The following is a 16,583-nucleotide window of genomic DNA, read 5'->3' on the forward strand; positions in this document are numbered from 1 at the left end:
TTTGGGGTTTTCATCCTCCTTGAACACTCCAGGAGTATGTAATACAGTGGTCTATTATTCCCTACTCCTTCTCAACCCTGTCTCTTCATATCTTCCAAAAATACTATGTTTCTGTTCTCTAAATGTCAATTTATTCCTTTATCTCCTTGACTGCTTTCTCATCTTCCTCCTGTTTCTGAAATAGGGTTGCCTACCCAGTTCTCTTTGAATGTGAAGAGAATCTTCTCCTTAATTATTTCATCTATACTTGAACTATGGTCTTTGGAAATTTTCCAACCTTATCTCTACTCTCAATTTTGTCCCATACTTTCTCACCTGTATTTTCAATAGACACCTAGATATCCACTAGCATCTCACCTACAATGTGTTCAAAACTCAATTTCAGATCTTTCATTAACTCCAAATGAGCTCCTCTTCCTAACTTTTCTTTAATTACATCATTAGTCTTCAGAAAACCAAGGTTTGTATCCATGAGCTCATTTAAATATTTTTTCCTTCAACATATCCTTTTTCCCATGCACACATCAGTCAGCTGACAAGACCTACTGATTCTGCCTGTCACGTCTCTTGTATCTATCTCTTCTTTTCAACTTCCACTGCATCCATATCAATCTAGTTCCTGATCTCTCCTTGCCCTGATTAACCTACTGATGACTTTCATGTCCTCCTTTCATTTATTAACCACATTGTTTACCTAGTCATTTTCCAACTGTACTTCTTTGATAATATCTCCCCCCCCCACTTACAAACCTTTTTTGTAGCTCGCCATTATCCACCAAATAAAATATAAACTGATTCTGAGGATAACCTGAGGATATTCATATCTATCGGGTTTCACCACAGATTACTTGCCTTTATGCATTCTGTACTATGGCCAAACTAGATCCCTCTCTATTCCCAGTTCTTGTCCTGCTCTCAGATAGAAGGTAAGCTCCTTGAGAGCAGAAAACAATTTGATTTTTGACCTTGAACCCCAAGGTATTAGTATGTCATAATGCTCTTCAGTTGTGTTCAACTCTTTTTGACCTTGTAGGATCAAAACTTGCCAGTACAGCTCATAGGGTTTTCTTGACAAAGATACTGTAGTGATTTGCCATTTTCTTCTCTAGTAGACTAAGGCAAATAGAGGTTAAGTGATTTGCCCATGGTCACACAGGTAATAAGCATCTAATGCTACATTTGTACTCAGGTCCTCCTGACTCCACAATCAGTTTTTTCTACTGTGCCACCTATGACATAGTAAGTATTGAATAGATGCTTTCTGGTTGATTGCCTTTTCCTCATCTCCATATTTTTGCTCATGTGATCCTAAACTCAAGTCAGGAGCCACTTTTCCATGACACCTCCTCTGAATTTAGCAGGTAATCTCCCCTAAACTCAAAAGTCTCAGCTCTTTGCCTCTATGTCACTCCCTTTCTAATATATCTTTTTTTTTTAGGTTTTTGTAAGGCAAATGGGGTTAAGTGGCTTGCCAAAGGCCACACAGCTAGGTAATTAGCTGAGACTGGATTTGAACCCAGGTACTCCTGACTCCAGGGCCAGTGCTTTATCCACTGCACCACCTATCCGCCCCCTAATATATCTATTTGATACAAGTATTTTTCTCCTATTAGATTAGGGTTTCTTAACCTAGTTCATGAAATTGTTTTTTAAATTTTTAATATTTTGATAACTGTATTTAGATTTAATTAGTTTCATTTGTAATCCTATCTTATGCATTAAAAACATTATTCTGAAAAGGGTACTATAGATTTTGTCAGATTACCAAAGGTGTCCATGATACCTAAAAAGTTAAAAATCTTTATATTGGATTATAAGCTCCTTGAAAACTGGTTCTAAGTTGAATTTATTTTATCATGGTGCCTTGAAATTAAGAAATGAAATGTTCACTGAATTAAATCTAGCTTTATATACATACATATATATGTATATGTTTTTGTTATGGAGAACAAATTTGATGGCATTCAAAAATTTATGTTTCTAAACAGCAGTGGGACTAGAGATGTGATTTCATTAGCAATATAAAACTTGCCAGGTGAGGAAAAAACAAGTTGGCATCTTTCCTGAAATTTATAGTCTCATTGATCACATTTCAAAGTTAAATGACTTGCCCAAGGTCACATAGTCAATAAATGTCAATAAACAGTCAACAAGTCAGAAACTGTGCTGAGTAGAATTTGAAATTAGGTCTTCTTGGTTTCAAGACCAGCTCTCTATCCTCTATTTTATAAAATATGCCACACTACCTCTCTTTTATAAAAAGTCTTATTAAAATGTGTAATTTATTGTAACCCCCTTGTTTCCCCTGATATAAATATATAATACATCTTAGGAAACTACTTACCCTACCTAATCCTCCTTAGATCCAGTTTGTCCTGAGGTCATTTATCTAGTCAGTAATTTCAAACATTTGGATCATTGCTGAGAATTGGGTTTTCAACAGCCAAAACAGATGTCCCCAAAGCTGTGAGCTAAAGATGATTTATAAATATTTTTCACAGGAAAGACCCTCACAACATGGATGAAAACCTATTTATTTTTATTTAACACATGATTCTAATAATCTAGGTGGGGGTAATGGGAACAGCCTGGGATATGGAGTTAGCTTCAGACACTTGACTAACTATTTGACCTTGGGCAAGTAACTTAACCTTGTTTACCTCAGTTTTCTCATCTGTAAAAATGAACTGGAAAAAAAATGGCAAACCATTTCAGTAACTTTGTTAAGAAAGCCCCAGATAGAAGTATGAAGAATCAGACACAACTCAACAGTCCTGGTTATCTTGTTTCCCAGCCTGAACAGGAAATGATAAATAAAAATTGAGAAGTACTTTGATGATGGTATTTTCTAGAGCAGTTATTAGGGGCTCTTTAGGCAATCTGGTAAAGTTTATTCCTTCTTGGAATAATGTTTATGAAAACATAAAATAAAATACAAAGGAAACTAATAATATTGGAATACAGTTATCAAAACATTTTAAAAAAAACAAATTTACAGAACTTCTGACCTAGAGGTAGGCATAATGAAAAGTAAACAACTAGAAACTGGAGACAGACTAAAAATTTATAAAAAACAGACATAGGAACTCCCTAAACATGGCAAACTGCATTATTAAACTATAGCACAGCATAACATAAAGATGATTCATTGTCATAAAAATAGTTGACTGCTGTTCAATATGCTGTGATTAACAAGGTAGTGAAATGCATGATACGTTAAATAACATTTTCTATTCAAAACAGATTAAATTTTTTTTAAAAAAAGCTTTTGCTCTTGAAGGACATCAGTTTCAGTTTCATGGAAAAAATACATGCATTCCTCGACAATTTCACATAAAGTAGTGCTATAAAAATTAAACCAAAATCAGATGTAGGAGTAAAGGAAGATCACAGGTATTTCTCTTTGGTTAAACAATGTTCAGTCCATACATGAAATCACATACCTGTGAATATTATCTTCCAGTTTTTTAACTCTGACCTCATCTTCCTCAGATTGTCGCTTTCTAGCTTCTTCTTCTTCGGCAGTACCAGCTGGCATTCCTTGTAGCAGCCATTTTTCTCGGAGTGCTTTGGACTATGGGAATGAGGAAAGAGGAAGATGCTGAGATGAATTTCTCAAACTCACCCTTTTCTTTTTATTTCTAAAGGAATGGGGAAATCATATGTTCAAAGTCCTCTTTTGAATGGTGAAATTTATAGAAATTGATAGTAGCCATGTGGCCCAAACCTTCAGGAAAACATTAAGAAAGAAAAAAATATCTTTAATGGAACCTTGGAGACAGCTGTACCCAGGACTCAAAATTCACAGATGTTCAAATTGTGCTAATCCCCAAAGATTGTGCTCTGGCGACAGGATTGTTCTTGTGGTTGTATCAGATCTACAGTGTGTTACATTGTTGAAAGCATTTCCTAGCCCTTGCTTCTTATAGAAATGGAAGCAAGGCTCTTTGGTTTGATTGTGTTTGTTAGGTTTCCCACGGTTTCCCTGAATTCACTGTCCAAAGTCAAAGAGGTGGTAAATAGCAGGGTTGCGTTTCAAAGCTGGATCCACTACTCATCCAGCATTTGTTCCCTAGTATCATGTATATTAGGGATGAGAGCGGGGAGAAATTAAAGAAACTGGTTAGAATAAGGAAATTTGGCAAAATATTGAGAAAAGGCTGCTAGTTGCCACTAGCTCCTGGATCACATTAACTCCATCGTTTTCTTCCTTCAAAGCTTCTTTCCATTTACTAAACTCTGACTCTATCTTGTGGTTGGTGAAATAGGCTTCCATCTCTACACATATAAAACAATGTACACAATTGTAAAAGTTGAAAATCTTATTTTTGGGTTGTCTTTCTTGAGTATATGAGATGGAAAGAAAAGGAGAGAACTTGTCTTCAGAACATTATTCTTTGCATACTGACATACACATCTTAAGTAAGTACCTCATACAGCTTCAGCTGTTTTAGATCAAAATACCATAAAAACGGTACCCATTGGGAAAGCTGACTGGGACGCATATGTACAGTTTTAGATACATGTGTGCACAATTTTTACCACTCCATCTTCTTGTGGCAATGATTTCATTTTGAAGTAGCACTAATAAAATTCTCAGTTCAGGGAGACAGGAAATGATGATCTAATAAAAAGAAACGTAGGTCTGCCTCTATGAAGTCTGTTAGGAAGGTGTTTTGACATCATGAAGGAAAAGAAAAAGCACAGTTTTTTCCTTCCTTTGGGGGTCTATAGAGGGAAATTAACAATTCAGACATACTTAACTTCAAAGGCTTCCTCCTCTATTTTTTTAAATTTTTAGTAGGAGACTGACTTGCGATCTGGAATATAACCACACTCAGGCAAACTGAACAATGCCAACCACAGAAATAGTTTTTGGATAGCAAAAAGGAGACCAATTTTCAGTTTGTATGGCAGTGGTGTGTGTGTGTGTGTGTGTGTGTGTGTGTGTGTGTGTCAGATGCCTCAGTTATCCAGGTTTCAATGGATTTAAGCAGAGATAGAAAAGGTAAAATCAAAGGGTCATGCTAAGCTCATCTTTTCATTTTTTTACAGATTTGAAACCTTATAAAGAAAGTCTTTTCCCAAAGAGCTCTCTAGATAATACATAAGACTGGAGCTAGGAAAAATTAGAGCTTTATATCAAGTCATCAGTGTTTGGTTTCAGAGGAAGGCAAGTTCATAAATCCAACAGAAAGAACTTAGAAACAGCAGGAAAATCATTGCACAGAGGGCCATGGAAATGCTACTTCCTTACTCCAAGTGTCAATCCAATATTGTATGGTGTGTGCTTATATGTACATGGATGTGTGTAAAAGAGAGGGGAGGGGATAGTGTGATAATTCCACTGGACTGTAGAGAATGGTTTTTAAGCACTGACAATATCCCTTAAAGAAATATATGGAAACTCATTCATATACGTATCATCTATATTTCAATTTCCCTGCTAAATTTTTCTTGATTCTTCAAAGATAGGACTCTACTATAAACCTTTTCATGAATCATTAAGGAGACAACCCATTATTTAGTCATTTATAGAGCAAACCTATGAAGAGGAAAGCTTTGATAACTTATGATTTAAAGACTAAACAATATCTATATCTATATCTATATCTATATCTATATCTATATCTATATCTATATCTATATCTATATCTATATCTATATCTATATCTATATCCTTGAAAAAAACCTAAAAAAAAACCAAGAAAGCAAGAATTAGGCTATTTTTTTTTTTAGGTTTTTGCTAGGCAATGGGGTTAAGTGGTTTGCCCAAGGCCACACAGCCAGGTAATTATTTAGTGTTTGAGGCTGGATTTGAACTCAGGTACTCCTGACTCCAGGGCCAATGCTCTATCCACTGCACCACCTAGCCACCCCTAAGAATTAGGCTATTAACTGAGAACTATCTGAAGAAACACTGTTCATTCAGTCAATAACTATGTCAAATTACATGATAGAGAACCTGATTCCATGAGGCATCTATGTTTTCTTCAAAGAAAGTGTCAAAAATCTTTAATTTGTTACATTATCTTCTGGCCCCATTCCAGTATAATTGAATGTTTGAGTTCTACATAGAACCCAACACAGAACACAGCACTTCTTCAGAAATTCAGAAACTTTTCTAAATAAATAGCTTTTATTTTCTAAAAAAAAGTCATTAGGGCACATCTTTCCTTCCTTTATGTAGGTGGAGAAATTATAGATGTGGAATATTGCATGTACAAGGTAGATATGTTAGGATCATTTTTGCTGAATTGCTTTTTTTCCCTCTTTCTTTAAAATCTCTTCCCTGGGAAGAGAGACATACTCAAAAATGAAAGTTGTACATCAACAAAAGGCATCAATAAAAATTAAATTTTAAAAACATCAGTGGTCTAAAAGATCTTACAAGGTGGGGGGTGGCTAGGTGGTGTAGTGGATAAAGCACCGGCCCTGGAGTTCAGGAGTACCTGGGTTCAAATCCGGTCTCAGACACTTAGCCTGTGTGGCCTTGGGCAAGCCACTTAACCCCATTTGCCTTGCAAAAACCTAAAAAAAAGATCTTACAAGGCCATCTACCCATCTGTCATCATCAAAAAAAGAAAAGCCTATTCACATGACTAATATGGAAAATTGTTTTACATGATTACTCATATATTGACTAAATAAAATTGTTTACTATCTTAGGGAGTGGAAGGGAAAAATTTGGAACTCAATTTTTTTAAAACTAAATGTTAAAAATAGTCATAACATGTAATTGGAAAAAGTAATATTAAAAATAAAAATGCTTGACTATGCATGGCTATATATTTTTATCCTTTATCAATTAACTTGCTTCCCCAATGAGGGGGGAAATGGGGTGGGAGAAAGGAAGAGGATTTGGAACTCAACGTTTTTGAATCGAATATTGTTTTTTTTTACATACAACTGGGGGGAGAATAAAGTAAAATAAAGAAAAAATAAAATAAAAGCATAAAACTATAAAAAAATAAAAACGTCTAACTCATGTTGATAGAACAGCTTATAATGAATGATATGGTTTTCAAAATAAATTGCAAGCAATTTGCTATTTCATATACTGGAAAGAAGCATTAACACTTGTATTTCTTTTTGTCATCTTATACTGTAAACTTACAGCCTGCAAGAAAATGTTGGAATCATTTTAAATTAAGCTTTGAATATCACATGTAAAAATTAAAACTAAATGGAAAAGTACCCCATAGCTTGGCAGGGGCTGGAGTAGGGGAGGAGAAAGAGGAATTCATTTCATCATACAAATAAAAATAAAAATATACATTTAATGCAGGGGTTCTCAACTTTTTTGTGACATAGAATCCTTTGGAACTCTAATGAAGACTATCACCTTCTCAGAACAACATAAAATAAAATAAATGGAATTACAAAGGAAACTAATTGCAATGAAATAGTTATCAAAATATATATTTTTGAAAATGTCATGGACCCCAGCTTAAAAAGACTTCATTTAATGGAACATTTGGTTATCTCCCATCATGATGCATCAACTAGATCACAGAACAAAAATCTATATAAGACCTGCTCTAGAGGAAGAAGAGAAATTACAAGAAAATTTGATACAGTCCTCTAGAATAATTCAACATCTATGTAAACAAATGCTCAGTGACTTCAGTGCGAAGGTGGGAATAATGAAAATTAGATTATAAAATTGGACTAAGGGAAAAAAATAAACAGAAGAGATTAAAGATGTTAGCCAATTCCCATGCCTTGGAGAGAGAGATTTATATCTGTACATGTCTCCCTTGGCTAGATAGTAATGTTTTTTTTTAAGGTTTTTTTTTGCAAGGCAATGGGGTTAAGTGACTTGGCCAAGGTCACACAGCTAAGTAATTATTAAGTGTCTGAGGTCAGATTTGAACTCAGGCACTCCTGACTCCAGGGCCAGTGCTCTATCCACTGCACTACCTAGCCACCCGCGTTAGTAATCTTTCTTTTAATGTTATTTTATTTTATTTTTTCCAATTACATGCAAAGATAGTTTTCAACATTCACCTTTTTGTAAGATCTTGAGTTTCATACTTTCTACTTCCCTTCCCCTTAGCCCCAACAGCAAGTAATCTGATATAGGTTATACATGTACAGAGCTTGTAATCTTGAGGACAAGGTCTGTTTTCACTTTTGTTTTTGTATACCTTAAATCAGCTCCTGGCACATAAATGCTTAAGAAATAAATGCTGATTGATTGATGTAAATTATTCAGAATCCTCAAAAAGAGAGTTTAAATATATGGTAACTATTGAAGAATACGACAAAATATGAAGTTGACAGGGCGGCTAGGTGGTGCAGTGGATAAAGCACTGGCCCTGGAGTCAGGAATACCTGGGTTCAAATCCGGTCTCATACACTTTATAATTACCTAGCTGTGTGGCCTTGGGCAAGCCACTTAACCCCATTTGCCTTGCAAAAACCTAAAAAAAATATGAAGTTGATTATATCTTAGTTAGAAATCAAAGAATTTAGTATTGTAGTCATTTCAGAATTCAGCATGAATTTACACAATAAATTAAGGATGTTAATGTTAGAAAAGCTGAGATGATAGATTTTTGACAATTACTGGGTTGAAATCTTAAGTAGTATCCTTTTCCATCATATCTCATTACTTTATAGAAGCTGATAATTTTCTAGGATATAGTCTATAAATAAATTCAGAAGCTCTTTGTGATGACAAAGAATTGAAAATTGAGGGGATGTTTATCCACTGGGGAATGACTGAACAAGCTGTAGAATGTGCATGTAACAGAATACTATTTTGCTACCAAAAATGATTAGCAGGAGGATTTCAGGAAAAATTTGCAAAGATTTACATGAACTGATGCTGAGTGAAGCAAGCAGAACCAGGAAAACATTGTACATATTAACAACATTGTGTGATGACTAGCTCTTATCAGCAATACAATGATCCCAGAAAATCCTAAAAGACTAATGATGCAAAGTCTATTCACATCCAGAGAAAGAATAATGGAATCTGAATGCAGATCGAAGCATACTATTTTCACTTAAAAATTTTTTTTCTGTCTCATAGTTTTCCCCTTTTGTTCCAATTCTTCTTTCACAACATGACTTCTTTCACAACATGATGTGGAAATCTGTTTAACAAAATTGTGTGTGTACAACCTATTTCAGATTGCTTATTGTCTTTGGGGGGAAAGTAGGCAGGAGGGAGAAAAATTTGGAACTCAAAATCTTTTAAAAATGAATGTTGAAAACTATCTTTTCATGTAATTGGAAAAAATAAATAGAGAAATATTAAATGTTTTACAACCCATAACAATAGAATATATAATAAATACAGAAAATATGAATGAAGGACATTGGCTAAATAATATTTACTTTTAAAAGATATCAAAGAAGAATTTTAGAAATAATAAATAATTATATGAAAGAGAATCATTAAAGAAGACAACATACTCAAATCTGTGGAATGGAGTTAAAGCAATCCTAAGGGAGGTTTTTAAAATTTTATTTATTTAAGGCAATAGGGTTAAGTGATAAGCAAATGAAAGAAAAGGGAGATCAATGATTTGAAGAAAATAAAATCAGTTTTTATTTGGGAGATTATATACCATGAAAGAAATGACATTTGAGCTAGAAGATGAAGAAATCTAGCAATAAAAAAAATGAAAGGTAGTTTGAAAAGTATATATGGATGGTTGAAGATCTTTCTTAGGATAGAGTTATCTTGAGTATGAAAGAAGCTTAAAGAAAAAAATAAGCCAGGGTAGGGGATCAATTGAAGATGCCAGGAAAAGAGAACAATTGTATAGAACGTAAAATGGCTTAGGTGTCAGAAATAGGAGTAAGTCTCAATGTTTCACCTTATTAACTAGAATGACAGCTCTTTCTCTTAGATTGAAGGGAATAGAAAGGCATAAGTATAGAGAAAGAAGTGCTGAATTGGGGACAAAGGTATAGGCAGGAGTTAATGATGGAAAGTCCCAATTTTCTTGGTAGAGTTTGCTATCTTTATCTTCTGCTAAGAGTGAAAAAGAGAGATTTTCTGGATCAGAGTGTGATAAGGGTTTATTCAGTTATAAATGAAGGATGAATAAGAGATTGCCTGGCCATTGAGGATAGACTGAGTTGAAGGACACATAATTTTGTATTGGAGTAATTTACTTTCTTTGGCAATGTTCCTTGTCCCAGGAGCAAAATACTGATGATGATGAAGAAGAAGAAGAAAGAAGAGAAGAAAGATAATGATGATGATGAAGATAGTGATTGAGTGGGGAACTAATATTTTATCTTGAGTCATGAGATAGATAACAATGAAACTGGAATACCATGGGACTAGATACCATGGAATCTAAGCTGGGGAATTCTTGTGTAGCAGACTAGTGAACAAGATGAACTGAGAGGAATGGAATGACTTTTTCATATATAAAATGGAGATAACACTTACCCTCTCTTCCTCCCTCCCTCCCCAGAGCTAAGCAAGGTCAAAAAATAATATATTTGTAGACATTTGCAATAAAGTATAAAACACTATTCAAAGACATTAACATTGCTTATTTTGAAAGTTTAAGTCAGAGATAAATTGATCAGTCCATTACCATAAATCCATTTTCAAGTATATTACTCTTCAGTCAACTTTGAATACCCTTAAGTGAATTCCCATACTTCATGACTGAAGGAATATAATCTCATTGCCAGAGTTTTCATGTTGCAAAAGTCACTTAAGGTCAACCATAGAATGTAGTTATAGGTATGCTGAAATCTGTATATTGTTTTAATGGAATCAGCACTGTATGGTAGTCTCAAGCCAAGTTTCTTACCACAAATAAAACTAATGATTTTTTAAAAAGCACATTGATCTGTGGTATTTGAAATCTACCTTGATTAAAGAGAAAAGACTAAAAGAAAATAAGCATATATGTATTTTGGGTCATATATCCCTGCTCTCCTTTCCCTCTCACTCTCTTCTTTTTCCTTTCCCTCACTATCCTAACAGACTGAATTACAGACAGGCTATTTCAATGGCACTATTTTCATTGAAATAAGCATTTATAAGAACTGAGGATTTTTAACCATGAGAAGGGAAGGCTCAGGGAAGATATAATAAGTGTCTATAAGGTATCTGAAAGGCCATGGGATTAAGTTGGTCACAGGGATGTTCAGAAGTATCCTAAAGTAAAATGGTTTGGATTAAGAGGTAATAGGACCAACTAATGCATTGTCAGTAGAGTTGTAAACTTAACCAACCATTCTGGAGAGCACTTTGGATCTCTGCCCAAAGGGCAATCAAACTGTGCATACCCTTTGATCTAGAAATATCACTAGTCTGTATCCCAAACATATCATAAAAAGGGGAAAGGATCTACATATTCAAAAACATTTATTGTAGCACTTTGTGTGGTGGCAAAGAATTAGAAACCAAGGGGATTTCATCAACTGGAGAATGGCTGAATAAGTTTGGTATATAAATGTAATACTATTGTGCTATATGAAATGGGGAGTAGGTGGATTTCAGAAAAACCTGGAAAGACATAAGATACTGATTGAAGCAAGCAGAACTAGGAGAACATTCTACCATTAACACATTCTTCTCAACAATACAATGAATCAAGACAATTCCAAAAGAATCATGATGAAAAATACCATTCACACCCAGAGAAAGAACTGATGGTGTTCGAATGCAGACTGAAGCATAGTATTTTCACTTGTGTGTGTGTGTTTCTTTTTCTACACAACACAACTTAATGTAGAACTATGTTTAACATGATTGTACATGTATAACCTATTTATTTGCCATTTTGATGGGGGAGGGGAATAGAGAAAAACTTAGAACTCAAAATCTTTCCAAAAAAATGAATGCTGAAAATTGTCTTTAAATGTAATTGGGAAAAATATAATACTATTAAACAAAATTATAAAAAATTTAAAAATGGTAACAGATTCTCTCTCACCAGGCTCTTCAGTCCTTGACTGGTGGCTCCCTAACTGGGTTCACTTTTACAGGAAGAACCCTAATCATCCTTCCTACCTCATTCATACCAAGATATATTCTCTCTCTCTCTCTCTCTCTCTCTCTCTCTCTCTCTCTCTCTCTCTCTCTCTCTCTCTCTCTCTCCTATAAATACTTTTATTTTTTCCACTTAAGTGGGTATTTGGCAAATATACAAAATGTCTTTCAATACAGCGAGGTGGCACAATGGAATACCTGAGTTCAAAGAATACTCCAGACACTTACTAGTTGTGTTATCTTGGACAATGTGCCTCACCTCAGTTTCCTTATCTGTAAATGAATATATTAATAGCATCTATCTCTCAGAGGTTTTTGTGAGGATCAGTAGCAGAAAGTAATGTAAAGTGGAAAGTAAGTGTAAAGAGCTTAGCATAATATTGGCATATAGTAAGGGCTATATAAATGTTAATTATTAGCTATTGATGGCGTGAGGCATTCTGCTCTTGTAGAATTATTGAACATTCTGGGCCATGAAAGCAGTTATGCACTGAAGTAATTATTCTTTGGTATTGTCTTACTAAGCATTTTTCTCTATCAAAAATCAGGAAATTAAGTTCAATAATTTTTATAGACTAAAATAGTCATATAGCTTCTAAATCTTTTTTTTGGGGGGAGTCCCAACTAGAATTTTTTTAATATTATCTAGGCAACTTTATTATAACTTATATGTTATACATCATTTTGTATATTATAAATTACACCTGCAACTTCTAGTCTTAGAGAGTTACCAGGTTCTATGTCTTAGAGAATTACCAGGTTCTATAAGTTACTCTTTCCACATCACAGGATTCAGGGACTAGCACTTCTATAATCTGGAAAATGTTTTGGCCCTCCCTTCATGGGCAAAGAAGAAGTCTGATTTTTTTCTTTTTTTTATGGAGTGTTTACAGTATTTTCCTGTAAAATTTGGGTTCATATTATATAATTCAGTGCATATGTGTTTTATGCATTTCTGAGTTGTTAATTTTTTCTATATCTTCTGCTAACCTTTGTGTGTCAACTGCCACTTTCTCAAAACTCCCCCCAAATTCCTATTTAATTTCTGATAGCAATCCAGGGTATATCAAAATCATGATGGGAAAGTAGCAAAGTGGAAGAGATAACTGTACTGAGAAGTTAGGCTACTTAATCATGAGATCACATAAGTGATATGTTTCAGAGGGAGGATTGTAACCCAACATCTTCCTTCTCCAAGAGCAATCTTCCCTCCATTGTGCCATGATGCTTCTTCTATGTCTATTGCAAGTCAGATTCATTACAATGAAATCAAATTGTACTCTGGTACTATTTGTTGTAATAGCTTTTGGATTCTATTTCATTGGTTCCTCACAGCTCACCTGGGAAACAGGGGAAGGATAGGTTGTGATGACTCATTTTAAAGAAAGAGAAAGAGAACATTTGCCTCAGATCCCTGAGAAGGTTAGAGGCAGTGTTAACACTAAGCCTCCAGAATCCTGCTCTAATGACTCACTGAATTGAAAGGGAAAATTCTGCTAAATAAGACAGCAGCATGAGTCTTTTCCCCATGTTTTCTACCAATGAAAGGATGAAGAAAGTATGTGAATAAGAAACAAAGGAAAGAAGGGAGAAAATGAAGTAAGAGAATAGGGAAATGAGAAATGAAGTGAAAAGAGAAAGGAGCTCATAACACAGTGGTGATATAGAAAGGACCACATGGGGGTCCCTGCCATACCCTGCTGACCAACTTCATTCTATAAATACATAATTGAGATATTTGTCATTCTGCTCCTGTCTAGAGGGTTCTTCTCTTACAGTTCAGAACTTGTTTCCTCTTGACTGGAAAGGAGATGGAATTACATACAGATTAATGTCCACAAAGCAAATCACAACTGACTTGGCCTGATTGAAGGTCTTTTCATTTTTTCTTAATGACTCCATGTTGTTATTCAGTTGTGTCCAACTCTCCATGTGATCTCAAGGAGTTTGGCTTTGGGGTTTCCTTGGCAAAGATATTGAAGTGGTTTGCAATTTCCTTTTCCAAAGTGTCCCCAATTTACAGATGAAAAACTGAGACAAACATAGCTAGTAAAGATCTTACTGATTTCAAGCCCTGTACCCTATCCACTGCATGACCTAGCTGTCCCTTCTTCACGACTATAGAAAAGACCTCTTTATTTTTGAAAATCCTAAAAAGTATATAATTTCAATTTATTTAAAAGGAAGGAAACAACATCTTAAAAGGTACCATAGGTAATGAAGCTATATAATTTTTTTTTTTTTTTAGTTTTTGCAAGGCAATGGGGTTAAGTGCCTTGCCCGAGGCCACATGGCTAGGTAATTATTAAGTGTCTGAGGCTGGATTTGAACTCAAGTACTCTTAACTCCAGGGCTGGTGCTCTATCCACTGCACCACCTAGCCTCCTGCACCACCTAGCTGCCCAATGAAGCTATATCATTACTAGTGGTATAGCATCCAAATTCTTAGAGGGAAAAATTACAAGGAGACATAGACAGCAAAACTTTAATAATAGGGACCTCAGTCTCCCTCTCTTAGAACCAGATAATCTAACCACAAAATAAGCAAGAAGGAAGTTAAGAAGATGAATGAAATTTTTAAAAAAAACTTAGATATGATAAGCATCTGGAGAAAACTTAATGAAGATAGAAAAGAACATACTTTTTTCCTTGGCAGTACATGGCACCTATACCAAAATTGACCATGTACTAGGGCATAAAAACCCTTATCAAATATAGAAAGGCAGAAATAATAAATAAATACACATTTCTCAGACCATGATGCAATAAAAATTACATGTAATTAAGATAAACCAAAAACTAATTGGAAAATAAATAACTTTATCTTAAATAATGAGTGGATCAAATAGCAAATAATAAAAATAATCAATAATTATATCCAAGAAAATGATACTAATGAGATATCATAACAAAATTTTTGGATTGCATTCAAGGCAGTTTTGAGGGGAAACTCTATATCTCTAAATGCCTATATGAATAAAATAAAGAAGAGATCAATGACTTGAATATGCAACTAAAAAAAAAGCTAGAAAAAAAGAACAAATTAAAGATTCCCCAATTAAATACCAAATTAGGAATTCTGAAAATCAAGGGAGAGATTAATAAAATTGAAAGCAAGAAAACTCATAAAGAGTTGGTTTTATGAAAAAGTCAATAAAATAGACAAACTTTTGGTTAATCTAATTTTTTGAAAAAATAGACAATACCCAAATTACCAGTAGCAAAAATGAAAAGGGTGAAGTAACCATCAATGAGGAGGAAATTAAAGAGATAATTTGGAGCTACTTTGCTGAACGTCATGCTAATAAATTGGATAACCTGAGTGAAATGGATGAATGTTTACAAAAATACAAAAAACTGCCAAGATTAACAGAAGAGGAAATAAATTACTTAAATAACCCCATTTCAGAAAAAGAAATTGAAGAAACCATCAATAAACTCCCTAAGAGAAAGTCTCGAGGTCCAGATGGATTTACAAGTGAATTCCACTAAACATTTAAAAGTCAATTAATTCCCTATTCTACACAAACTATTTAAAAAAATAGGAGAAGGAGTTCTGCCAAACTCCTTTAATGACACCAACATGGTGCCGATACCTAAACCAGGAAAAACCAAGGCAGACAAAGGAAATTATAGATCAATCAGCCTAACAAATATTGATGCAAAAATCTTAAATAAAATTTTAGCAATGAGACTACAGCAAATTATTACTAGGATAACACACCATGATCAGGTAGGGTTTATATCAGGTAGGCAGGGATGGTTCAATATTAGGAAAACTCTTAACTGAACATATCAATAGCAAAACCAACAGAAATATGTGATTATTTCAATAGATGCTAAAAAGCCTTTGATAAAATGTAACATGAATTCCTATTAAAAACACTAGAAAGTTTAGGAATAAATGGAATTTTTCTTAAAATAATAAATAGTATCTATCTTAAACAATCAAAAAATATTATATGTAATGGGAATAAACTTGGAGCATTTCCAGTAAGATCAGGGGTGAAACAAGGATCCCCATTATTGCCATTACTATTTGATATAGAATTAGAAATGCTAGTTGTAGCAATAAGGGAAGAAAAAGAAATTGAAGGAATCAGAACTGGCAATGAGGAAGCAAAGCTTTCACCCTGCAGATGATATGATGGCATACTTAGAGAACCTGAGAAAATCATCTAAAAAACTCCCTGAAATAATTAACAAATTCACAAAGTAGCAGGATATAAAATAAACCCACATAAAACATATCAGCATTTCTATATACGAACAACAAAAACCCATAAGCCAAAGATAGAAATTCCATTTAAAATAACTATAGACAACTTTAAATACTTGGGAATCTACCTCCCAAGACAAACGCAGAATCTATATGAAAACAATTATAAATCACCCAATTATAGTCTCACCCAAATATAGTCAGATCTAAATAATTGGAAATATGTCAATAACTTATGGTTAGGTCAAGCTAATACAATAAAAATGACAATTCTCAAATTAAATGACTTATTCAGTGCTATACAATCAAACTTCCAAATAACTATTTTACCAAGCTAGGAAAAAATAGTAACAAAATTCCTCTGGAGCAACAAAAGGTCAAGAATAG

The 16,583-nt window shown here is 34.1% G+C and overlaps 1 protein-coding gene across 5 annotated transcripts in view; it reads right to left on the bottom strand.

The window, feature by feature from the left end:
- PALM2AKAP2 (PALM2 and AKAP2 fusion) overlaps positions 1 to 16,583 on the bottom strand; it is a 534,014-nt gene that overhangs the window by 399,943 nt on the left and 117,488 nt on the right. For all 5 annotated transcript variants that reach the window (XM_074200018.1, XM_074200019.1, XM_074200022.1 and 2 more), the window contains exon 3: positions 3,444 to 3,574. In XM_074200018.1, the coding sequence (XP_074056119.1) occupies positions 3,444 to 3,574 (131 nt within the window). The remainder of the gene's footprint in view (positions 1 to 3,443; positions 3,575 to 16,583) is intronic.

Source organism: Macrotis lagotis, chromosome X (genome assembly GCF_037893015.1).
Source record: "Macrotis lagotis isolate mMagLag1 chromosome X, bilby.v1.9.chrom.fasta, whole genome shotgun sequence".
In the NCBI taxonomy this organism is placed as follows: Eukaryota; Metazoa; Chordata; class Mammalia; order Peramelemorphia; family Peramelidae; genus Macrotis; species Macrotis lagotis.